At 49.6% G+C, this 24,957-nt stretch overlaps 1 protein-coding gene across 1 annotated transcript in view; it reads right to left on the bottom strand.

The window, feature by feature from the left end:
* Positions 1-999: 999 nt before the first annotated feature.
* TNN (tenascin N) overlaps positions 1,000-24,957 on the bottom strand; it is a 96,904-nt gene continuing 72,946 nt past the window's right edge. Inside the window, exons 19-24 of the mRNA XM_075527785.1 lie at positions 24,018-24,150; positions 23,422-23,573; positions 16,175-16,271; positions 15,183-15,350; positions 5,255-5,418; positions 1,000-2,066 (exon numbers count right to left, since the gene is read on the bottom strand). Coding sequence (XP_075383900.1) covers positions 1,926-2,066; positions 5,255-5,418; positions 15,183-15,350; positions 16,175-16,271; positions 23,422-23,573; positions 24,018-24,150 — 855 coding nt within the window. The 3' untranslated portion in view covers positions 1,000-1,925. The remainder of the gene's footprint in view (positions 2,067-5,254; positions 5,419-15,182; positions 15,351-16,174; positions 16,272-23,421; positions 23,574-24,017; positions 24,151-24,957) is intronic.

The raw sequence follows: 24,957 nt of genomic DNA, 5'->3' as shown, positions 1-24,957 counted from the left end.
ATGCTAATAGATCCTGTGCCCTGGGAACTGAAGAAGCCACCTGGAGGCCCCTGCCAGCACTGAGATGCTTACAATGCCACTGGATCCAAAGGCTTTCTACCCACTGGCCTGTGATCTTCCTGCATTCAGCATCATTGCATGTGTTTCGTGAGTCTGAAAAGGATTTTATAGATTGACATATGGGTTAATATCGGAATTATGGACTTGGATTGGACTGGGTTGGGATGCTTTCTTAATACACAATTAATCTTTATATAAAACTCCCTCATACATATATGAGTGTCTAGGAGTTTGTTTTTCTAGTCTAACACACGCATGACCAGTTTGCCAGTCACCATTGGGATCCATTGGGCTTTCATTAGCTGATTTTCAGAAACAGACCAGCAGTCCTTTCTTCCTGATCTGGCTTCATCTAGAGCAGTGGTTCTCAACCTGTGGGCCTCGACCCCTGGGGGGGGGGGAATTGAACGATCCTTTCACAGGGGTCACCCGTTTCATAATAGTAGCAAAATTACAGTTATGAAGTAAGTAGCAACAAAAATAATTTTAAAGAGTGGCGGCATTAGGAAGGGTGAGAACCGCAGGTCTAGAGGCTCTGCTGAAACCCGGTCAGCAGGAGAGCAACACAGAAGCTTCCACTGGCTGTGACATGCGCCTGCTTGGGAGCCCGGGAATCAAGTATGGAGCCTCCTACCATGGAACCCCACTGGGGGACGGCTTAGCATCACCTGAAGGTCCAGCGATAAACTCCACCACAGTGCTGGAGGTGGGCTGCGATTTTCAGGGCGTTTGCCTTCCTTCCCACTGATGGCCTCCGCCTGCAGTCCAAATACTCGGAGCATCACACAAGAAAATGGCCGCAGCCACCACTTTCCCCCGCATGCACACATCAAATCGCCACTCGAAGTGCGGCTACATGTAGAATCCACGTGCGCTTTGACGGCGACAGTAACGCAAGGCAAACATACATAATGGATTTTTTTAAGTCAAGTGGTTTATTATTCACTTATTTTCTTGAGTAGAAATTTAAGTTACTTCAGTGGTTACTGAATTAGCTACAGACATTCTACCAAAATGATAAGAAAATAAGCACACACAGGGGAAAGGAGCTGACCTTGCAAAGCCTCCATTCAAATAGGCTGAGGGCTTGATGGGGCAGGAGAGGGGTCACAGCAGGGTCCTGAGGAAGTACCAATTATCAAGGAGTGGGGATTTAGTCACAACATATGCAGATCTATGCAAGCAATTATGCAAATAACCTGGAAAGCAGGCACTGAAAACTATCAGTAAACAGTGGGCTCCTGGCATGCCCAACCCTAGCTAGGATCTGGCTCCCTGGGAATCCATCTGGACCTCTTTGGGTTCCCTTTACGCTTCTGGAAACACCAGTCCTTGCAGGGGAGGAGGAGACTTCTACATTGTTTTCCTCAACATCGGTGGCATCAGGCTACCTCAGCCCCGATCCCTTGGGAATTAGAACCCATCTCCGCTGCTTCCTTCCAGAAGCACTTTAAAAATAAATTTTGTTTTCTAGAACTTTGTAATTGGTGAAGCTCTGGACGCTCCCCTGGGGGCCCTCAGGGAGTGTGTTCCTTACTAATGAGAGGCTGAGGATGCATGCCGGTCCAGCGCTGTCCACGGAGGCATGCTGTGCAGCTAGCTACTAGGCATGTGTGTCGCTGTGGTGGAAGACCTCCAGGATAGATAGTGTCACACGGGCAATGAAGCAAGTGGCTTGACAGAGGAAGGGACTGGTATGACTTGAAGCTTGGCATCGTGCTTTGAATCGTGCGGGCCCTGCAGGTGATCCAGCGGTCTCAGAAATGAGAGGCTCTGAGCATCCCTCACACTGCCATTGGCCAGTCGCCACTGTCCGCCCCGCCCGGGCTGGACTTGTCTCGCTCCTCGGAGGCTCAAAGGGGCCATCAGAATGCTCGTGTCTTTCCTCCTAGTGTCCGCTTCTTTCTGCCCACGACGGGCTCCCCGTGGTAGCCACGAGGGCGGATTTTCAACTCCACGTAAGGAATGGAGAATTCATGTCCTTTCCATGGCTCCCAGTTCACCCCCTGCAGGACAGAGCCAGAATCAAGAAACAGCAGTTGAGAGGTAGGTTATTTAAAACAACAACAAAAACTGGCGAAGGGAGACATCAGACAGTGTAAGACATGACAAAATAATAATTTGTAAATTATCAAGGGTTCATGAGGGAGGGGGCAGCATGGAGGGTGGCGGGGAAATGAGAAGTTGATGCCAGGGGCTTAAGTAGAGAGCAAATGTTTTGAGAATGATGAGGGCAACGAATGTACAAATGTGCTTGATATGATGTATGTATAGATTGTGATAACAGTTGTATGAGCTCCAATACAATGATTAAAAAAAAACCACTAAACTCACTGCCATCAAATCAATACCGACTCATGCTGGCCTACAGGGAAGAGTAGAATCGTCCCCGGGTTTCTGAGATAGGAACTCTCTAGGGGAGTAACGAAAGTTGCCTTTCTCCCGAAGAGAGGAGCGGCTGGTGGTTTCAAACCACTGACCTTGCAGTGAGCAGTCCAGCTGGTAACCAGGGGGCCAGAAAGCTTCCTTTGCCAGAGAAAGCACTGCCTGCCTGCTTAAAAAAATGAGCTCCAATCCTGCTGGTCCCACGTGGATTATAGAAGAGCTGGGTCTATGGCTGGGTGTTTGTTTTGTATTGTTTTTTGTTTATTTGTTTGTTTTCCAGAAGTAGATCATCAGGCCTCTCTTCTGAGTTCTCTCTGAGTGGATTCAAACCACTGACCTCTCTGTGCACACCCCCACCCCCTTTCATGGGGTTGATTCTGATTCACTCTGGCCCTATATAAGGACAAGGCTGCAAGTCTTTCCAGGAGCTGACAGCCTTACTCTTTCCCATCGAGCCGCTGGTGGGTTTGAACCAGCGACCTTGCCATTAGCAGGTCAATGCTTACCCCACAGCCCCACCAACGCAGAAGAAAATCAAGTTGTGAAAAGCCAAACTCCAGCTCACTGCCATCAAGTCTATTCTGACTCATAGCGACCCCACAGGGCAGGGCAGAACGGCCCCTGTGGGATTCTGAGACTATGGCTTTTTATGAGAGTAGGGAGTTTCTTCTTTCTCCCACAGAACAGCTAGTGGCTGCGAACTGCGTCCCAACACTTAGCCATTAAGCACTCAGGGGCTCCTTCATAAGGAGGGCAGGGTCAATCTACAAACATGCGCCCTCTGCCGGGCACCTGGGGTTAGACAGACTGGCCACTTAGACGTCCTCTGGCGAGGAGGGTGAGGGTGTAAGCGCAGGAAGTGGTGGGAGCCAGAGGGGCAGCAAAGATAGTACAGACTAGCCTGGCCAGCAATAATCAAATTATCTCTGCTCCCCTCTCTTCCTTTCCCCCCAAAATAAATTAATAAAAGGCAAAAATAAACATATTAATTGGCCAATTGTGTAAAATCATTTTCAATTTAGATTGTTTAGATATTAGCTCTAAGGTAACAAATGGCGTGTTGCAAACTAAATTTCATTTTATGTCTTTTGAGCGGTGAGCACGATAATATTTAATTCACTTAATAACCTTGCAACCTGGCCAATAAAGAGCCCCAGTGACCAATTTTATGTATTTTAATTTGTGAGGTAAATAATAAACAAGAAGCTAAATGCCTTACAGACTGTGGAAAGCACATTAGCCAGATGAATGTCTTTTATTAGCAAATATAAGGATGGTTTGGGGGCTGCTGCTGGCTGCTCCTTTCAAATAGTTGATCTCTCATCACAGGCTTCCTCCAGCCAGCCCTGCACGCTGCCGCCATGATTCATGGGCCTGCCCTCCGTGACTGCCGGGGACAGATCTCTTCCTCCCTCTGGGAGGGAAGTCCAATGAGGACCGGGCATCCCCACAGCCTGAGCAGGGCCAAAGCCCTCAGGATGCGCCTGCACTTTAGATGTCTGCTATTTACAGGGATGCCAGGACATACACGGTGCGTTCTGGAGAGAGGAGGCTTCCTGGGGGCCAAAGTGGGAAACGGAAGCTCAGAATAGGGTCTCTGGGGCACATGGTGGGGACAGCTTAATGAAGAGGAGGAACAGGGAACAGAGAGGCAGTTCTTTAGGAGCTGCAAGGGAGCAGCCTGAAGATGCCCAGTGACTGTCAGCCAGGGGAGGTATTCAAAAAATTTTTTTCTAAACAAAAACCCATTGTCACTGAGTTAATGCTGACTCATAGTCACCCCTTGTGTGTTTCTGAAATTTTAAACTGTTTACAGGAGTAGAAAGCCCAGTCCCTGTCCCACAGAGTTGCTGGTGGTTTTGAACTGCCAACCATGTGGATCGCAGCCCAACATGTAACCAATACACCACCAGGGCTCCTAGCAGAGGGGGTGTACAGGTCATCAGAAAACCCGAACTCACTGCCATCAACTTGATGCTGGCTCACAGCACCCCAATAGGACAGGACAGAACTGCCCTTGTGGGTCTCCAAGGCTGTAAGTCTTTATGGGATCAGAAAGTCCTGTCTTCGTGGCAGTTGGAAGACTTGCTGGCAGGGAAGTTTCAGAGCAGGGGGTGGGGCAGAGCTTGCATGGCCTCTTGGCCATGGTGTGCACACCCCTAATGGAGACTGATCCACCCAGGGCTTGGTGCCCCTGGGAGATGTCCACAGGTAACACATTCGGCTGCCCACTGAAAAGTGGGAGGGTGGAATCCACCCAGAGGTGCACAGAAGGAAGTCCTGAGAGTCCAATGATTGACTTTGGGCAGAAAGTGCCAAAGGTCAGTCCTTGGAAACTCTGGGATGGGGTGCAGCTCTACTCTGACACACAATGTGTCAGACAATGTGCCCAAGTGGTTGGGTTCGATGAGGTTTTCTTTTTCTGGGGCAACTTTGGGTAGCTTTGGGTAAACTGGAGTCAAAGGTGGGTCTGACCTAAAGCTGAAAGGACATTGGTGTTCCTGTAATCGAAGGACTTGAGAAAAGCAGCTCTGGTGGAAGAAGTAGAAATGATTATGAAGTGTCTGTGTGGGGTGTGTGTCCGTGCTGTCCTTACACAGCAGTAGGCAGCTGGCCTTGGTGTGCATGCGCAATGGTGAGAATGCAGGGGGGCCACGCAGATGGCAGCGATGGGGGGACCTGAATGAGAAGTTCTTCTACCTTGAAGGAAGTGCGTGGAGGAGAAGACCAGTGAAACTTAACTGTTGGGCATCTCTCAGGGGCCACGTGTGTGAAGAGTGTGGGACCAGAGAGGTTCGCCCCAGCCTACCTCACTGTGCTTGGTCTCCCCGTATCGGCCATTGGGGTTGGCCAAGTGGCAGTTCTTGTACCACCAGCCGCCATGATGCGTCAGGGCACAGTTGCTGAGGGCGATATCATTGTCTCTGTCAAAAGTTGTAAACTTCCATCCATTGTGGTAACTAAGCGCATCCCCTGCAGGAGAGAGAAGATGGGGACCAAGACTTTAGGATTCGCCATCAACGAGGGTAGACAGACTCTAGCCTGAAAGAGGACCTAGCAGGAAAATCTCTACTGAAAATGCCTGGGGCTAAATCCGTGACACCACACCACACACCACACCACACCACACACACCACCACCACCACCACCACCACCACCACCACCACCATCACCACCACCTCCACCACCACCACCACCATCACCCCTGAGCTTCCAAAGCCTTCTATGAACACAAACAATTTAATGCTTGGTTACATTGAAGACGGCTACCTGTCTGGGTAGCTGATCTAATTATCTCACTCGTACATTTTCTCTACTGCTTAACTTGTTTATTCCGATCCTAAAAGCGAATACATTCTCTTGATCAAATCCTGTTCCTACAGTAATTTGCATGTCATCTCGGCATTTACTATGTCGCCTACAGACGCTCATGTGTTGGGCAGCTCTCTGGGAAGTCAGCAGCTCTTCATTTCTATAAGGAAATCGACTCACAAAGATTCCCCTCAAGGGCACCAGTTCCCAAATTTATTTGGGCCTTTCAGATAAAAACAACAACACAGTATTGCACATGCCATCACCCCTGGCAATGAGCCCATCATCCAGGATAAAATGTCGCCACCTGCTTTTGCTGGATGGGCGCAGCACCCTCAGTGGGCGGTCTCACCCGCTTTGGGAAATGCTGATCGGGAGACCATCAGGGTACACACACACAGCCCCGCCCATGCTCACAGACAGCAGAGCGGGGCCTCAAATCTTGGTCTTCAGATCTCGAACCCCGTCTTCTTTCCGAAACCTCACCTCACCTGCAGCTTCCTTATTGCACGGGGAGGGGGGTGAGGTGGTGGGGTACACTAGCCAGAGCCAGCCCTCTGGAGGGATCTTCCAGGGTCCCTGGTGTGGTCCCAGGCCAGCAGCGTCACGGCACCTGGGAACTTTTACAAAGTGCACATTCCAGTCCAGACCGACGGAAGCAGACATTGTGGGAGTGGCGGCTTGAACGATAGGTTTTAACAAGCTCCACAGGCGATTCTGACGTAGGCCAAAGCTTGAGAACCTCTGGCTCGTGGTGCGGGTTACCTGTGGAGCCGCTAAGTGAAGGTCAGCGTGCTTGAAGCCACCAGCCACTCCAGAGAAAGAAAGAGAGGCTGTCTGCTCCGTAACGAGCGACCGCTTCGAGAATGCCGGGGCAGCTCTCCCCGGTGGCGTCACGCAGAGCAGGAGCTGGTTCCACGATAGGTTCCACGATGTGGGTCTGGACCTCAGCTTCAGTGTTGACTCAGGAATCCGTGATTACACACCTACTCTGGACCCGGGGCAGCGCTCCCCTCCATGGGGCACAGGGTCTCTATGGGTCAGGCCGACTCAGTGGCTCCTAACAACATCTCTAGATCACAGCAGCCCTGGTGGCACTCAAGGTCAGCCGTTCAAACCTACCAGCCACTCTGTGAGGGAAAGATGAGGCTCTCTGTTCCTGTAGACCTTTACGGACTCAGAAACCCTGTAGGAGTTTGAATCAACTCGGTTTGTTGTTGTTGTTCTACTATCGAGCATGGCTGGCTCTGGGGGTTCAAAATGAGGAGCTCCTTGCTCTGCAGAACAGAGCTGGGGGTGGGGGTGAAGGTGGGGGACAGGTACATAAAGAGCTGACGGCACTCCACGGGAAGGGAAGGGCCTGGCTGCCTTTCTGGCCCCGTTGGCTCACACCGTCACTCCCTGGTCCTCACTCAGCAGAAGAAACTGGAGGGGCAGGAACTCAGGGGTGTGGGCCTCCCACTCAGGCATCACGCCACAGTCCACTTCCAGTCAGAGAAAGATCCACTCTCCCTGGGCCTATATGCATTGCCTCCTCCCTTCAGAGTTCTTGCTGAAAATCAGCTGCAGCCTAAACTGACACCCAGTGGAGCCCCGGTGGTGTAGTGGTTAGCGTTAGGCTGCTAATCACAGGGTGAAAGGTTCGAAACTACCAGCCACTTCTTGGGAGAAAGGCAAGGCTTTCTACTCCTGTAAAGAGTTACTGTCTCGGTGACCTCCCTCTATCCATCACTGAGGAGGGGAGGAAAGTGGTGAGTTACTCCTCAGAGTGCACTGGGGAGATGAGTCTAGAAGACCAAAGGGGTAAACCTGACTGGAACAGTTAAAACCTGTCTGTTGATTCCCCCTCTGATGCTGCTGGACCTGATCTGGTTTCCAACATTTTCTGCTTGTTCATATTAGGGTGGGTCTCAGAGGTGTCCTGTCTTTGGGGGTCACCCTCTTGAAGTTGTGTTCCATGTTTTTCTATATGAAACCCACGATTGATACACCTACAGGGACAGCAAGAATAAGAGGTTTGAGGGGAGGGGTACCATGGCGGTAGGGGTAGGGGGAAGGGAGGCGATGTCAAGGAGTCCAGGAAGAAAAAGGTTTGGAAACTGATCGTGGGAGCAATTGTACGACACTGCTTGACAGGATTAAACTATGGAATGATATAAGTATTAACTCCCAATTAATAATAATAAACTTTTAAAGAGTTTCCGTCTGGGAAACCCACAGGGGCAGATCTACACAGTCCTATAGAGTCTCTAGGAGCCGGCAACAGTAGCAGCCCACGTTAACTAGCCTAATGTAACCATTTTGTGTTAGTCTAATTGTAACTCTTTGTGTAACTGCTGACCCGGTACCATTTATTTTTGTAACTGCCACTCTTGCTTGTAAACCCCTGATTTCCTATAGTTTGAGGAAGCTTGATGAAGTCATACACCTCGGAACAGAAACCGAAGCAGCACCTGCCATTTATTTGCTGCGTAAAAATAATAATAAGTTTAGACAAGTTCCTGTTTCTCCATAGAGCATAACACCACCTGCCAGCGTGTCTTGTGAATTCCACAATATATATAAAAATAAACCCTTCCTTAATCACTCGGGGTCAGAGTGGCTTGGGCGATAGGGGACACTCTGGCTGCCAGCCAATAAAGCTTGGTCCTCTTTGACATCTTGCTGAGATCTCTTTTTTAACAGCGTGACCTAAAAAGCAGTGAGTTTGCTTTTCGGTTTGATTCCCTTCGGAACTCCAGCAAGGCGTGCAGCTCACCTAGCCGGATAAAACGTTCCCAAGAGCTGTTTTCTAAGGCCGGGCGCAGGGCCTGACCCTTCCTGATCTGCTCATGGCTGTCTCGCCGTAGGTGCAGGGAATGAAGGAAGGGGAGGCCGTTTCCAGCCCGAGCGTGAGGTTGCGCTGTGTTCTGTTTCATGTTCCTGCAGATGGATTTTCTACCTTCTAGAAACTGAAGCCATACTAATGTTCAGAGTGTAGATATTAAGAGGACTCATACATCAAAACCTAACCAGGCCCCGGTCATCCGACCCCCTACCCGCACCCGAGAGTGCGAAGATTTATGCCGCTTATCTCCCCCGTCAGATGCAGTCTCTGGACTAGTGCTCTTCTATCTGAGTTTTTGGAGGAAGCGTGATGAGAAATCCGGCGGCGTAGCTTCCAATGGGGAGCTAGTGAGTCTCCCAGGTGGACGCGTGTGGGTGCTGGTGGCCGGCTCAGGCAGGATCCCTATGGATCCACGACCAGGCCATCACCCATCTCATCAAAATGCTCTCCTCCCCAACACTCCCTAGGGCAGGAAAAGGGCAGGTGTAGGCAGCTGGACCTGGAACCAGCTGTCAGTGACGGAGTAGCCCATGGAAGTCATTCTGCACCAAAGCCTCTTTCTGCTGTCTCTCTGGCCATGCTCCTGCTGTCACACTCATCCCTAGAAGGATGAATCGCACCTTGAAGGTGAAGTTCCTAAAATGCGCCCCCTCCTCCCACCTTGCCCCGCATTCCAGACTCAATAAAACACCAAACTTATACACCACGGGGTTTCCCTCATGGAGGCATGGTGGGTGGCCTGATAGGACGTCAGGATAGATACTGTGTGGCGCCGTTTATATGAATGTTGAGAACGGGGCATTGAGTCCCACATATTTTAATGATTCTGAGCTCTGCTCAGGGGACATGAGCTTCTTTCTGTTAAGGGTGATGGGAAAAGGTGAAGGTGAACAGGAGTGAGGGAGACACAATGTCATGGACACAGTTCGTTTCACTGAATTGTGCAGGGGATAGTGTTGGAAATGGGGAATGTTTTGTTGTCTGTATCTTTACCACCATCAAATTAAATTTTAAATGCTGTCCATGGGGAGGGGGGGCAGGAAGAAAAGCCAGCTGAGGGGAGCTGACACACACCAGGAGATGCCCACCTGTCCAGCTTCGTGCGAACGTGGTTCTCTGCGCACTGTCTCATTACTCCAGGCCGGCGTGGCAGGCACTTCCAAAGGGTATACAGAAGGAAAGTGGAGCCTCCACCAGCCCCAGTCCCCGTGCCATCCAGGCTTTCACAGGCAGAATGACAGCATGGGTGGGAAGGGAGACTAAATGGCTGCCTGTATCTTGTGTGGTCTGAGAGTCTCCCAAAGTGTCCTAATAAAAAACACAGCCTCCAAGGACCTGCCTTCTTGGTCTGAACAACCTTGAAGCAGGAAGTATCCCCTGATCATAGCTAGAATGCAAATAAAATATTGGGGAAGAGGAGAATCACATTGATTTACAAAAATGTTGACTCCCTTCTACCTTCTTTATTCTTTGTTTTAATCATTTTATTGGGGGCTTGTACAACTCTTATCGCACTCCATACATCCATCCACTATGTCAAGCACATCTGTACAGTTGTTGCCATCATCATTCTCAAAACATTTGCTATCTACTTGAGCCCTTGCTATCAGCTCCTCATGTTTCCTCTCCCTCCCCCTCTTCTACCCACTTTCATGGGAGCAGCAGTTCATTTACTGGGTCATCTGAAGATGGGGCTCAGAAAAGGTGAAGCACAGTCATTGAGGAGAGGTGGATGGGGAGGGGGAATGGTGGGTGGGTGGTGGCTGGGGCCACCACCTGAGAGGGCAGCTGAGTGAGGTGCCAGCCAGGAGGCTAGTGGAGGGAGGCGCTGGGTGTCGGGAACTGAGCTGGGCCTCAGCTGCCAAGGGAAACATCTTGCTTCCTTCGGGGGAAACCCCCATGGATGGGCTCTGCCAGCAGAGGAAGAAAGGCTGGGCGTTCCACGTGTCAAACAGTGAACAGGGTGTTGGAAACAAAAGGGGTCACCCAGTGAGCACACTGACTGAGCCCAGAGCAGGAAGCTGCCTGAGGGGGCAAGAGAGGCAGTAATGTGCCCAGCCTCAGAGGGTCAGGGAACCCTGGTGTAAATGCAGGCTGACCCCATTGAGAGACAGGTAGATAAAAGGGAGACAAGGGGTGTGTTTGAATCTCTCCTCCTCCAGTTAAGACCCTTACACCACAAAGACAAGACCCACTGTCACTTGAGTGGATTCCGATTCTGAGTGGCCCGATATGGCAGAGTAGAACTGCTTCGTAGGATTTCTGAGACTAAACTTTCTGGAAGCAGACAGCCTCGCCTTTCTCCCACAGAGTTCCTGGTGAGTTTGAACCGCAGACATTGCCCTTAATGGCCCAGTGTTTGCTTCACTGGGCCGCCAAGGCTCCTAATAGACTCATAATCATAGGAATACCCATCCCTCAAACAGTGAGCCTGCCCAGCTACTAACCAAAAGATTGGAGGTTCGCGTCTACCCTGAAGCACCTGTGACTGTAGGCTCCACCTTCTCTGCCTAATGGAGCCCAGTTGTACCCCAACACACAGGGGTGACTCGCTGGTACTGTTGTTTGTTTTTTTACTGTGCTTTGAATGGATGTACCCATTACTGATTGCCATCAACTTAACTCTGACTCATAGACACCCCCCCCCCACTGTAGCACACAGTAGAGCCACCCCACAGGGGTCCCAAGGCTGCAAATCTTTAATGAGACAGAAGACTTCCACGTCTTTCTGCCACAGAGCTACTACCGAGTTTTAACAACTAGTGGGTTCAGCACCCTGACATTTAGCAGCAGGGCTTCTTTTGAGTGGAAAAACTTCAAACTCACTGCCTCGAGTCAGTGCTAAATCACAATGACCTCCTGTGGGTTTCCGAGACTGTAACTGTTTACAGGAGTAGAAAGTCCAGTCTTTCTCCCGAGTTGGTTTCTAACTGCTGGTGGTTTTGAACAGCCAACCCTATGGTTCACAGCCCAGTGAGTAACTCTTACACCACCAGGGCACCACAGACTCTGAGAAAACTGAGCCCTTTGCAACTTCCTTTTCAGATCAGACACTAGACATGGTGCTCCAGCGAATACAGGGTCTCTAATCAGACAGCAAGTCATCAAGTTCCTCATAATCACTACACCACCAGGGCTCCTATAGTACAGCATAAAAGGCTGCCCTGCCTGTGTCCAAAACACAGAGGCCCCGGCCCACCCAACTGAGAAGCACCAATCTCCAAAGCAGTGCAGGTTTCGAGTTGCAGCACCTTTGGGTCCAAGAGTTGCTTTTGCTTTGTCTTCTGTTTGTTTGCCTGCTTGTTGTTTGCATGTTTTCTCCCCATCCACCCTTCTCAGAGTCCTTGACCAGTTCTTCCTCGTCTATAGTCCACACCCCTTCCCTCCAGGTTGTGTCTTCCCAGGTCACTCAACTCAACTTCGGATTGAACCGCTTGATAGAACAGCGGTTCTTAACCTGTGGGTCTCGACCCCTTTGGGGGTCAAACAACCCTTTCACAGGGTTCACTCGATTCATATCAGCAGCAAAATTAGAGTTATGAAGTAATAGCAAAAATAACTTTATGGTTGGGGGTTCCCCATAACATGAGGAACTATATTAAAGGGTCTCAGCATTAGGAAGCTTGAGAACCACTGCGATAGAAGTTCTTTGGGTCTCAGAGACTATTCTTGATCTTAGCCACAAAAGCTGAGACACGATGAGATTGTTCTTTAAGATACAGAACATCCATAAGTTTCTATTCAAAATTCCAGCTGGAAGGTGTCCTTTGTTTTTTAAGCTCACCCACTCTGCACCAGACACTGTGTAGCTACCTACTGGGAAATAAGAGCAAATGCAAAATCCACACTTCATTGTATTATCATTAAATTATAAAATCTCAAGTAATTTTTGCATTCACATTTGCCTCTTGGGATCGTGTTCCAGTCATTCAAGAGTCTGGTGTACATTCCTGTGTCATGAAGGTGACTTGAGGGGATACTTTTGAGAAGACCTGGAAGGCTTCAAGAATACACACCCCTCCCCAAAATGCACCACAAATATGAGGTGCTCCTGGACTCCTGGGAATACAACCAACCAGAGACATGGCTGGGCTCACCCATACCGCCTGCAGCATTATTTTCAAGAGTCACAAGGTAAACAAGCAAGTCCCCCATCAAAGCACGAATGACGGGATTAACAACGTGCAATGTTACATTCCACCATGCAAAGGACTGGAGGTCCAGCACAGCTCCCACCTACATGAGCCTCGAAAGCATTCTAATGGGTGAAATCAAGAAGACAAACCATGCCTAATGCCCTATCTGCGCAGACCTAGAACAGACAAATGCACAGAACCAGAAAATAGACCAGTAGTCACCATGAGCTGGGCTTGGTTAGGCTTGGTTCCTGGGTGGATGTAGCGTTTCTGTGTGGGGTGATCACAGTTTAGGAGGAAATCATGGTGATGGCTGCACATGGTAAGGGCAGGTCACGTGCTGGACTGTCCACTTGAAGACAATTTAAGCTGTGGGTTATATGCTGGGTATATTTTACCACCATAAAAAAATGAGGCTTGAAGTTAAACAAGCAGCCATGTAGCAGGGAAGCAAATAAGCCACATGGAAGCACACCCGCCTGTGAGATCATGAGGTGTCGATGGGATCAGGTATCAAAAGATCCCATACAAACAATTATATCGATGTTAAAGAGGGGGCTGAAGTGGAGGTACAAAGCTGTAGAAAATTGGACATCCCCCACAGAAGGGTTATAAGGAAGGGACGATTCCAGAGTGCGGTATAGCACCTATGAAACACACACAGTCTAGTTCCTGACTGTTACATACACACACATACACACACACACACACACATTACCATGACCCAGTTCTACCTTACAAATCCAGCTAGACTGGAGTACATACATTGGTACAGGTAGGAACTCTTGGCACATGGAATCCAGGACAGATAAAATCCCTCAGGAACAGTAGTGGAAGGAGCAATATCAGGAAGGTAAGAGGATGGGGGGTGGTGAGGGTGAGAAAGGAGGAACCCATTCCAAGTTTAGGTAGATAACCACCCCAGGAGGAAGAAAACAGAAAGGTGGGTGAAGGGAAACAATGGACAGTGTAAGGCATGAAATAACAATAGTAATATACCATTGACCAAGGATTCACAAGAGTGGGAGGGTGGGAGAGGGGGCAGGGGAAAAAAGAGGAACTGATACCAAAGGCTCAAGTAGAAAGAAAAAGTTTTGAAAATGTTGATGGCAACATATGTACAAGTATGCTTAATACTATTTTTTTTGAGGATTATTTCTTCTTTTCTTTAAATCATTTTATTGAGAGCTCGTACAACTCTTATCACAATACATACATACATCCATTGTGTCAAGCACATTTGTACATTTGTTACCCTTATCATTCTCAAAACATTTGCTTTCTACTTGAGCCCTTGGTATCAGCACCTCATTTCCCCCTCTCCCCCTCCCTCCTTCATGAACCCTTGATAATTTATAAATTATTATAATTTTGTCATGTCTTACAACAGAAAAGCAGGTGAAGGGAGACGCTTAATACTATTAATGATGGATTGTTATAAGATTTGTAAGAGGCCCCCAATAAATGATTACTTCAATAAAATAAATCGATCAATCAGAGAGCACCCAAGGCCTTTGTTCTAGTGGGCCCTCACTCGCTGGCACTCCCCAGGCCTACAGTGCCCATTCCTTCTCTCCACCTGAGCTCTGCCCTTCGCTCAGATGCAGGCTCAGCCCCTTGTCCTTCAAGCTTCTTCCCGTGCCCCAGCCTTCCACGCACCCATCTTCTGCAAGCTGACTCTTTTCTTATCGCTCACTTGACTCCCTTTTAAAGTGCTCATCACCTGTGAGTCTAAGAGGAAAGACCATGTCTTACACCGCTGGTCAGCTTTTGATCATAGAGGTATGTGTACAACAACAGACTTCCTGTCAATATAGGCGTAAAATGTAAAACTAAAAGCTTAGCCACACCTTCCGTGTAAGACAGAGGTCAGTGGTGTCGTTCCAGTATTCCAGTGGCTTAATTTTACCCTCTTCCATCTCCACTGAACACACCATCGTGTGGCTTAAATCCAATCGAGGCTAAAGAGTCTTTGCTTCCCGCTCAACTGCTGATTTCTGATGCCACAGTTGGGTTGCGCTAATGAGATCTCTGTGCATTATTTCAATCAGCACTTTCACTTTGGGGTCTCAACTGGTGGCAAAAAGCTGCGGTCTCTATATTTTAAATCACACACTGCTGCACAAAGACGGCAGGCACAGCGCCGAAGCCGCGAGAACAGTGCAAAGGCGCCACACAAACAGCCCATCATGCGGGTTCACCTACGAAAGCACCACAGCCCACATCGGGGCGCAATGTATCAATACATAATGGACAAACCTTCCGGTGTTATAGCAATCCAGAATTGTCTTCCTTTGTGCAATCCCATCCCCTGCAGGAAGGATTGTCATTGTGGACGGTTCACCTCAGTGGAATAATATCTCACCCCCACACCACCCCCCAGAGCCGTGGCATGTGGCAAACCAATCCATAGACACACAGACAGCAAGAGACTCTAGCTGTCAGCAGACGTTTTTCCTTACCTGCTGTGCCTCTGTATTTCCCAACAGTCAGCCTATACCGCTCCTTGCTGGAGGCCACTTGGAAGGAATCGTACACAGCATAGGCAGACTCATTGGCAGTCTGCAAATCTACTCTCACCTCATACCGGGAAGGCGCGCCAGTGGTGATATTGTGCAGCTTGTCAAGTCCTAAAAGGAGAGAATGGAGTTCCCACAGCCAGTCAGCCCAGGTTTGTGAGCTTGCACCATTTGCAGCTGAGCTTTTCAGGGTCAAAAGTCCCCGGAGCCTTCACCAGCCTCTGAGAGAGGCACCTCCCGATGCACGCTCTTTGTGCGAAGGCTCACGTTTTCTTGCTATGACTTCCTTGGCACGGGCACATGCATGCATGTGTGAACCTGCCGCTCCTGACACCTTCTCTCCAAAGCAGAACTGGGTCTATGTATCATCCACTCGTCTCACCAAGTAGGAGAACAGATTACCTACTTACTCTACGAGCCCTACAGGGAACTTCGTACCAAACAACCATGAACATCATTAACCCAGAAACCAAGTGTCCAGATGAGCACTCTTCCGCCTCATCTCCCAGTTGGTGCTTCGCCATGGCACTCTCTGTGAACCTCGGTGTCAGAATACGGCGCTGAGAGGCGGGGGAACAATGGCCCTAATGCATGGCATGGCAAGTAGAGTCTCTGAGACCCCTGAAACTACCTCTGGATGAGACCCCAGAGCCCAATCAATCAACTATCCTCCTATTAACGTGGCGTGTGAATTCAGGCTCCAGGAAGATCCTGTTGGGAAAAGACGCAGCATAAGGCACATCATGCATGTAACAGCCCCACTGTTTCCCACGGCCAGAGCAGAGCTCAGCTCCTGCCAGGTGGCCTCACCAACACCATGGGCTATGGGTCCCCCAGGAGGTCCACGTCACCCTGATTGCTGCGAGCTTCCTCAAGCTTTTCAAGTGGGAAACCACCCCTCTACACCCGTCCTCCTGGGCTCTCAGAAACCATACCTAGCCAGAATTCCTTCATGGGGTCCCCAAAGCCCTCCACGTAGCTCCGCCAGCGCTTGAAGAAATCCAGCTGCCCGGTGTTCCGCCTCTGGAAGACCTGGGGAGGGAGAGGAACTGCTCACATGGGCCAGCAGCCACAGGCACACGGAGTGGGGTAGCCTGTCTCAAGGTCGTGTGAGAGGTTGGAAGGGATTCCGCACATGCGGATGACTTCCTCAGGTTGGCACCACTTCCTTTCACTTTTAAAACAATATGCTGACTTATGTATTATTTTGGGTCATAAAAACTTCTTTTTTGAAACATCTGCCATCACGAGGGGTGGACTCACAGGGAGGCCTGGGTGTCAGAGCGGAACTGTGCTCCACAGCATTCCCAACACCTGTGGTCTTCCACGAGAAGCATGCCAGGCCTTTCTTCACGATGCCTCTAGCCATTTGCTCCACCCAGGGGCGCCTTAGACACTGGTGGATTCATTGGTTCCACTCCCTTCGTAAGCGTCCCTACGTGTACGGCAGGATATCGAATACTGAGACGTAGATAATAAAAGCAGAAGCGTGTCTTTCCCTCAAGAAATGTCCATTCTCGGGCCGGGAGACCTGAGCGGAGCTGCTGCTCTGCTTGCTCGTAGTGGGACGGGGAGGGACAGGCATCCAGACCTCCGCCTGCTCTCACCTTTACCATAGGTTCAACTCAATCAGACATCCTATCGGTGTATACTATTTTTGCCTCTACTAGATTGAGAGTAGGAATTGTCTTTGAATCCATTTGATTCTCAGCATGGGCAATCATGTATACTTAGAGTGAAGAATGTTCATTTATCCAACAAGCATTTCTTATGTTCTACACACTGTGCTGAATGATGTCCAAAAATAAACAAAACAGAAAGGTTCCCTGCCCTCGTGGAGCTTATCATGTGGTGGAATCATCGAACAAGGAGACAAACAAGTGTGTGAGAAAAGCTGGGGGACAGGATCCAGGGAGCATGAGCCTCCTAAGGCCCTGAACGGGAACAGGCTATGAGCTGCAGGATGGTGGAGGGCTGTCAGGCTCAGGGAGTGCAGGCTGGGCTGGCTGGCAGATGGTGACTGACGAGGAAGGAAAAGGGAGGGAGGCAGGAGAAATGGGCAAGAAAGGACCGGTCTTCTGGGGGTGTCCTAGGTATTGTTCCAGATGTTGATTTACTGTAAGCGTAATGGAAAGAATTAAGGGTCTACAGCAGGAAATGTCAGGTTTTTAATTTACACCTTGATAAGATCCCTCCAGCTTCCAGTGTAGACAATAGACTGGCCAGGATCAAGAGTGCCTGCAAGAAGACCCATGCAGAGACGGCCGTATAGTGTAAGAGAGGACAGTAGCTCGGACTGGTGGGCTGCAGTGGGATGAAAAGAAGTGGATGGAAGGTTAAGTTGACCAGGCTGTTGGTGATCAGTTGAATATGGAGTTGGAGGAGAGAAAGAAGTCAGGAGTGACTTGTGTTCTTGGCATGCAGCCCCAGATGGCCATTCAGTCAGCTCTTCTCGAGATTGGGGTCCTGAGATAGGACATGTCGTGAGCTCAGCTTGTTGAGTTTGAGGTTGAGTTTGAGGTCCTCTTGCTCATCCCCGTGGGGATGCTGTAGAGCAGCGGTTCTAAACCTTTGAGTCGTGACCTCTTCGGGGGTCGAACGACCCTTTCACAGGGGTCATCCAATTCATAATAGTAGGAAAATTATAGTGATGAAGTAACAATAAAAATAATGTTCTGGTTGGGGGTCACCACCACATGAGGAACTGTATGGAAGGGTCGCGGCATTAGGAAGGTTGAGAACCACTGCTGTAGAGTCTCTGTTGAAGGGAGGAGACAGAGTTCTAAAGCAAGTTCAGCCTAGACTGATATGTGTGGGACTGTACCTGACACAATGTCAAGTCCCACTTCACTTTTCTCTTCTCAAGAACACAGGAAGGCCACCCCTTTCAGCTCCCTCAGCAGTTCAGTGGAGCCATGTGGCTGGTTCTAAGTTAAGAGCAGTAAGGGGGAGCACAGAAGAGTGAGTGGGGTTCTCCATGCCCTTTCTCCCACTGCCAAGGTCCCACTGTGTCATGGTGAAGGCCACAGGTCAGCAGGGCAGAATCACAAGACAGAAACGGCCTGACTCTCTGGGTGACCACTTAGAAGTGACTACTGAACTCGAAGAAGAGCTCACACAAGTGAGTGAAAAAAGCTTTGTGCGCTCAACACTGGAATGCAGGGTCGGTTTGTGACCGCAACACCGTAGACTGGATGCTAATAGACGCAGAGAGCCAGTGGAACACAGATAGTGAGATGCAGCCGCGGAAAAGGGTACAACCACCCAGGAAGCCAACCGGGACTTACGAGAGGAAACGGCCTCGAATCACGTCTTGGGGAACCCCAGTCTGTACTGGGGACATCCACTGAGAAGGACGAGCTAGCTCATTATGGAGACCGAGGTGAAACAAATTGAGGTGTAGAAGGAAAACAAGGGAAATGTGGAATCACAAAAACCACAAAGAGCCAACAACGGATTGGGTGATGATGGCACAAATCCTAATATGAACGAACGACTCATTTGTATGATGCGTGGAAGAAGAAGAAAAATCCTCTGAGCTGTCACTTCAGAACTTCTGATAAGGAGCAGAGACAATAACAAGTGTCGGCCAAAATATGGAGAAATTGGAGGCCTTTTCTGCTGATGTTGTGTATGTAAGTTTATGTAACACTGTTTCTTGGAAACAGTTAGCAATTCCTCAGAAAGTTCGACGTGTACTTCTCAACTGAGGCTGCTCTATGTGTCACGTGGTTATTGTTATTAGATTTGGGGCTTTGGTTGAGCTGTTGCTGTAAATCCACGATAGGGACATCTATAGAGATAGCAACTGGATCCATGTCTTCTTAGGGTCGGTGGGAAAGGGGGAGCTAATAGCAATGGGTACAAGAAAGAAGCAAATGTGCTAAACTTGATTGTAGTGGTGACAGCACAGCACTTCCATTAGGTTTAAACTGTTGTCTGATGTGTCCATATAACTCAAAATGAAAAAAGGAAGCCACCAAGAGCCTTCTACTTCGGAAAGGAGGATGCGGTCAACAGTGTCCAGCATGGAGAAGCCAAGGAACAGGGGCCAACACTGTCCATAGTGTGGCACCACGGGCACCACTGGTGGCCGAGGCTAGTGCTATGCCACTGAGACAGCGAAAGGCAAACACCAAACGGAAGTGGGCCGAGAGTGGGTGAGAAGTAAGAAGCGCAGAGTTGAATACTATTTCATGAGACATTGGCTGCGTTGTGGGCAAAGTCCCTCTATTTGAAGAAGGAAGGAAGGCAATTACAATCCAAGTAAATTGTATTCCTTTATACGCTGCGAACTTCAAACATTCTGAAAAGCTAAACACACCTGTGCATGTAGTACTGGAACTGATAATACATACAATTCCGCATGACCTTGAGACTCAAGCAAAATACTACCCCAGTCAACAAACTGGCTCTCATTCCCCAAAAGCCGGGAAAGCATCTTTCTCTCTACCTGTCTGCCTGGTGCTCATTCAAATGTGGCAGCCCCCACACAACATCCAGTCTCCCTCCTTCCGCCATGCTTCACAGCCTGAGTTTGAAGTGAAACACATGATCGTGAATTCAGGGACGTTTGCCTCCACAGTCCTGCCTGCTTCACATTTTCTCTGGGTAGGAAGAGGAGATTGGGTTCCTGGACCAAAGGCCGGCAGTCAGCCCAGGGCCATGGGCCAGCAGGTGAGGGTGAGTCTCCTTTCTCTCCCTGAGCCTCTGGCAGCTCAAGGTCAAACAAGAACAAAGCAGGAAAGAGGTGACCGCCTCACCGAGGTGCTGGGGGAGGGAAAGGAAAAGCTGTGTGGAGAGACGTTGTTCCACAAATGACTGATATAAAGCACCACCAACAACTGACCCCAATGCAGGAAACACAGTGACAAACAAGCATTGCTGTTCTCTTTCTTCCCCACGAGGGTTTATCTTTCAGAGTTCTCCTTCCTTTCTTCATTTCTCCCAATCAACAGCCACAGTTAGTGCTCCCACCCCCGACCCTGGCCAGCTTTCAATCTAACATAGAATATAAACAACTCCAGAGAATCAGAGGCCTGGTGGTGTAGTGGTTACATGTTAGCCTGCTAACCACAAGGTTCGCAGTTCAAAACCACCAGCCGTTCCTCGGGAGACAGATGGGGCTTTCGACTCCTGTCAAGAGTTACAGTCTCAGAAACCCACAGAGGTCATGCTAACCTGTGCTACAGGGTTGCCATGGGTTGGACTGGGCTCCATGATAGTGAGCTTTTTTCTTGGACAACCGCAGACGTCATGACACCTAACATTTCAACGAGACAATGGCCCGAAAAGGACAGCACGGCTGTCACTTGCTGAAGCGATGCCTCTGGGAGGGCAGGAGGGGTGGCCTTTTTATTAGCTCTGGGAGAGATATAGCTGACACCGTCTGAAACTTCAGGTTGACACTCCCAAGACGGCCTGGGAGATGTGTCCACTGGTGGCTTGAATGTTGGTCAGTGCTGTCTCTTCATACATAACCTGCTGGACCTCAAGATCTAAGCATGATAGGAGCAGTTGTCCTGGGTTTAAAAAAAATTCTTCAAACTTGGATACAAACACTCCAAAAAGTGGTTGTGGTACTCTTTGAATCAACATTTACCCCTAACTAGCTGTGTCCTTGGGCAAGTTAATCTTGGTAAGCCTCGCTTTTCCCAAGTGTTGGAGCAAGATGTAAATAGTCACTTTGTCAGGCGCTTTGAAAGCAGGCTTCTACAAAGTTGTTAAGCATAACAAATCATCATGTACTTAGGCCAGATCCCGGCACACAGAGATATAGTAAGCACAAAAAAGTGTTGGTTTTCATTCTATTAGGTCAATTCCACATGAGCCCACCCACAGGCATCAGGCAGATCTTGATTAGGCAGCTGTACTTGACTCATTCAGAACTTCATTTGCATTCCACGAAATGAGATGAAGCACCTTATCAGGAGCTATTAGAGAAAGCAAAATATATCTTAAGGGGTAGGGGGGGTTCTTAATTTCTGGTTTTATACTACAGAGTTTCATTCTAGGATGTTCTCAATGTCCCCAATGAGTAAATCAGGAGGAGTTGGGGCTCACGGGGAGATCACAATTTCATTTAAATGTCTGTGGACAGGGCCTCTAAAGCAGTCCTTAAAAACTCGCAACATGGAAAACAAAAATGGACAAAGTATTGAAGACATTTCAGTGTTCCCTGATGGTGCTCATTCCAGCCTCCCACCAGTGGCCTCTGTCACCTCCGGCAGGGCTCTTGTCACGCCTGGGAATCAAATGAGGTTCCTGCTGCCCGGGACAGAGGAAATTTTCCTTTAAAGGATTTCCCAAAGCTCAATAAAAAAGGAGTCATGTTCATGCTTAAGTGACAAAGCTCTCTTCAGTCCAAGGAGACGTGGAAACTCAGTATTGTGTGTGGACAACCGTGCGTGGGCTCTGAGGCGCTCAGCTTCGGCAGGACCTCCACGTATCAGGATCCGAAAACAAGGCGTGGGTGGGATGGGGACCTTGTGCTGGTCAGGATCCAGAAAGGTTTCCTTAATTTTGGAATTGACCTCGGTGTTCCAGTGAAGATCCTTTGCCTGGGAACGTGGGCGAAGGCAAGCTTCTTGGAGGGCAGGGATTTGGGTCTGTTTGCCTCACTGCTGGATTTCAATAACAACACAGTAGGCACTCAATAACTATTTGTAAACAAAATCATGCATAAGGCCAAGCAGGTGTTTTCCTAAGCGCTGCCCAACATTAATGTCTCTTTCCTTGTGCAAGCTTGGCTTTCAACAAGGCCAGGAGAGAGATACAAACATCAGTCAAGGGTCAATGATGGGTCCAAAGGCAGAGAATTGGGCTTCCAGTTGGAAAGGGTCCAGGTGCTTGGCGTTCTCAGGGTGCTTCGTGAGAAGCCGCAAGCATAGCCCTCCTGGTCTTGTCAGGTGGGAACTCCCCATGCTACTTTCTGCTCCCTTGTTTCTGTAAATCAATGAGGAATTGCCCCCGATCCAATCCAATCACTGCCTTTCGGCTGTCAGATGCAGCTGTGTGGATAACTTGCCGTCTTTGCTGCTCATCAGATGCTATCAGTTTATCCGTGGCTGTCAAGTGCCTTTGGTTTCCCAGGCGCCTGGGCAAAGGGGTAAATGAGTATCGTTTGAGCACTGTGAGGTCAGGCTTTCTCCTTCCCAAGTGATTTGCGAATGCCTGATGGGCAAGGCAGCCAGTGCCTGTATCAGCCCAGGCACCGGGAGATGGAGAGAGGGGGAGGGGAGGGGTGTGCAAGAATCCATTGCAGCCCTCAAAGGCAGCTCTTCCCAGATGCAGTCAAAGAAGGTGCCGTGCAGTTTAAGCAGCCAATGAGTCAAGAGAATTAAACCTCCACACAGAGGAGGGGCTATCAGAATAAGGCCCGAAGTCCCTCTTTGAGGCTTACGTCCTTCAAACCAAGGTCCCAAAGGCCTGTGTCCACAGTGTAGACCCAGGCTGAAGAACCGGAACCCAAACCAAACTCAGGGCCATGGAGTCGATGTCGACGCACAGCGACCCTCCAAGACAGGGCAGAACTGCCCCTGTGGTTTTCCAAGTCTGTAACTCTTTACGCGAGTACAAAGCCCTGTCTTTCTCCTACAGAATGACTGCTGGTTTCAAACTGCTGACCCTGTGACTCCTGTAACCACTACACCAACAGGGCTCCTGAAGAACCCTAGGCAAAGGATCCAGATGCTGAGGCCTGTGCCTCCAATGAGGTCAAGTGTTTCACGAGAAACCTGAGGTGGCCGCTTGGGAGGACCATTGACGTGAGAGGCTGAAGTCTGGTCCCAGCTTTGTCATGCCTGTATCCTGCGACCTAGCCAAGGCACATTTCTCTGTTGGCCTCGCTCTCCTGACCGGTAAAGCAGGAACAATGCGCTGTCACACTTACGGTCAGACTGTGATGTTTGCATGGGGCATGCTGATAAAAGTGGTTCGAGGGGGCTAGGTAGAGGAGCTGAGGATCAACCCATGAGTCCGCAGTCATTGGCTGGCCTGCTCAGTCCCAGGTGGAAAGGAGTAAGTTCTTTGCCCATAGTCGCTTGGGATCCCTCTAAGAAGAGCACAAGCCGCGGAATCTCCTCTCCTCTCTGGACAAAGTGGAGCTGCCAGGGAGTCCCTGGGGCGGCCCTGACCTGAGAAACACCCCCCCACATGGAGCCTTGGGCTGAGCTTTACTCACAATCCAGCCGCCTCCATCGGTGTCCATGTCACAGTACACCTGCAGGGGCCGGCTCACATCGCCATGCAGGTAGATGGTGTACAGGCCGCTGGCGACATTGCTATTCTGCTGAATTTGACTGCAGTCGGAAGGGTGTGGAAAACGAGCACCAACTGAGAGCCAAGGAGAGGGGCGGTGTCATTATGGGAACAGGGATTCTCCCCTTCGAAAAGCCAGTGTGTTTTGTTTACAAAGTACTTCATACTCCCCTCCTACACTGCTTCCTCCAGCTCTTCATGTCAGTGGTAAGCTTTGTCACTCACTCTTCCCTTGACAGTATACCCTCCAACTATACCAGAACCAGGATCAGTTCACAGCAATGCCAGCCCTGGGCTAACTTCTCCCCCAAATCATACCCCATTTCCTCCCCTTTCTAGGGATCTTTTGCATCCATAACCCCATTTCCAGTTCCCAATGCCAAGAGGAAGTCATCGATCTGTATACAGTTGTTCTTCCTTTGACCCCTTTTCTGGACTTTCCACTACTCATCCCTACCCCCCAACACCCCCCCCCCCCCACCAACGCATTCTTGTTCAGAAGACAAGAGTCTACATCACCTGTGGACAGGGTGGTGGATACACTCCTGCTTCGGCGATCACCCTTAAAGGCAACCAAGGAGACAGGATAGGTGACACCTTGTTGAAGGCCTTGTGATGCAAACCTCTGGTCCCCTGGTCCCAGCTGCACCTCCTACCAAACAAAGAGCACAGCAGACAGTTGGTCATTCAGCTTCCCACACCCCAACATGCCCCGTCAACAGAGTGCCCTGTGTGCTGAGGCAGCAGTGATTCCTGTCTGTGAGTGCTCAGAGGCAGCCTAGAATCCCAATGGACCCCAGCCCCTTTCCTGCAAGACCAGCCCAAGGAGATTCAGCACTGACAGACATTGCTCCTGTGGGAGCAAGCACCTGCCAGGAGGTCTCCTGGGGACCTCCACCATCCGGGGACACTCTGGGCATGGATTATAGCCACCTATGGCAGTACAAAAAAAAAGAGAGAGAGAGCCAGACTCATTGGTCCTGAGGGGTGTGTCTGTCCTTGATTCCCTGTGCTTCCAGCTCTTATCTGTACCACTGTGCATACATACTCTGGTCTACCCAGATTTGTAAGGTAGACTTGGGGTCATGATAGTGAGGGGGTAAGGGGAGGAATTATTAAAGAACTAAAGGAAAGTCATATGTTTCATTGGTGCTATACTGCATCCTGACTGGCGCGTTTCTTCCTTGTGATCCTCCTGCAAGGGGGTGTCCAATTGTCTATTGATGGGCTTTGAGTCTCCACTCTGTACTCCCCCTCATTTACATTGGTATGATTTTTTTGTTCAGGGTTTCTGATGCCTGATACCTGATCCCATTGACACCACATGATCACACAGGCTGGTGTACCATGTGGATTTTGTTGCTTCTCAACTAGATGGCTGCCTTTAAGACCCCAGATGCTTTATCTTTTGATAGCCAGGCACCATCAGCTTTCTTCACCACATTTGCTTATGCACCCA

Source organism: Tenrec ecaudatus, chromosome 1 (genome assembly GCF_050624435.1).
Source record: "Tenrec ecaudatus isolate mTenEca1 chromosome 1, mTenEca1.hap1, whole genome shotgun sequence".
Lineage (NCBI taxonomy): Eukaryota > Metazoa > Chordata > Mammalia > Afrosoricida > Tenrecidae > Tenrec > Tenrec ecaudatus.
Note: the sequence above shows the minus strand (reverse complement) of the source record. Positions and strands in the feature narration are given on the sequence as shown.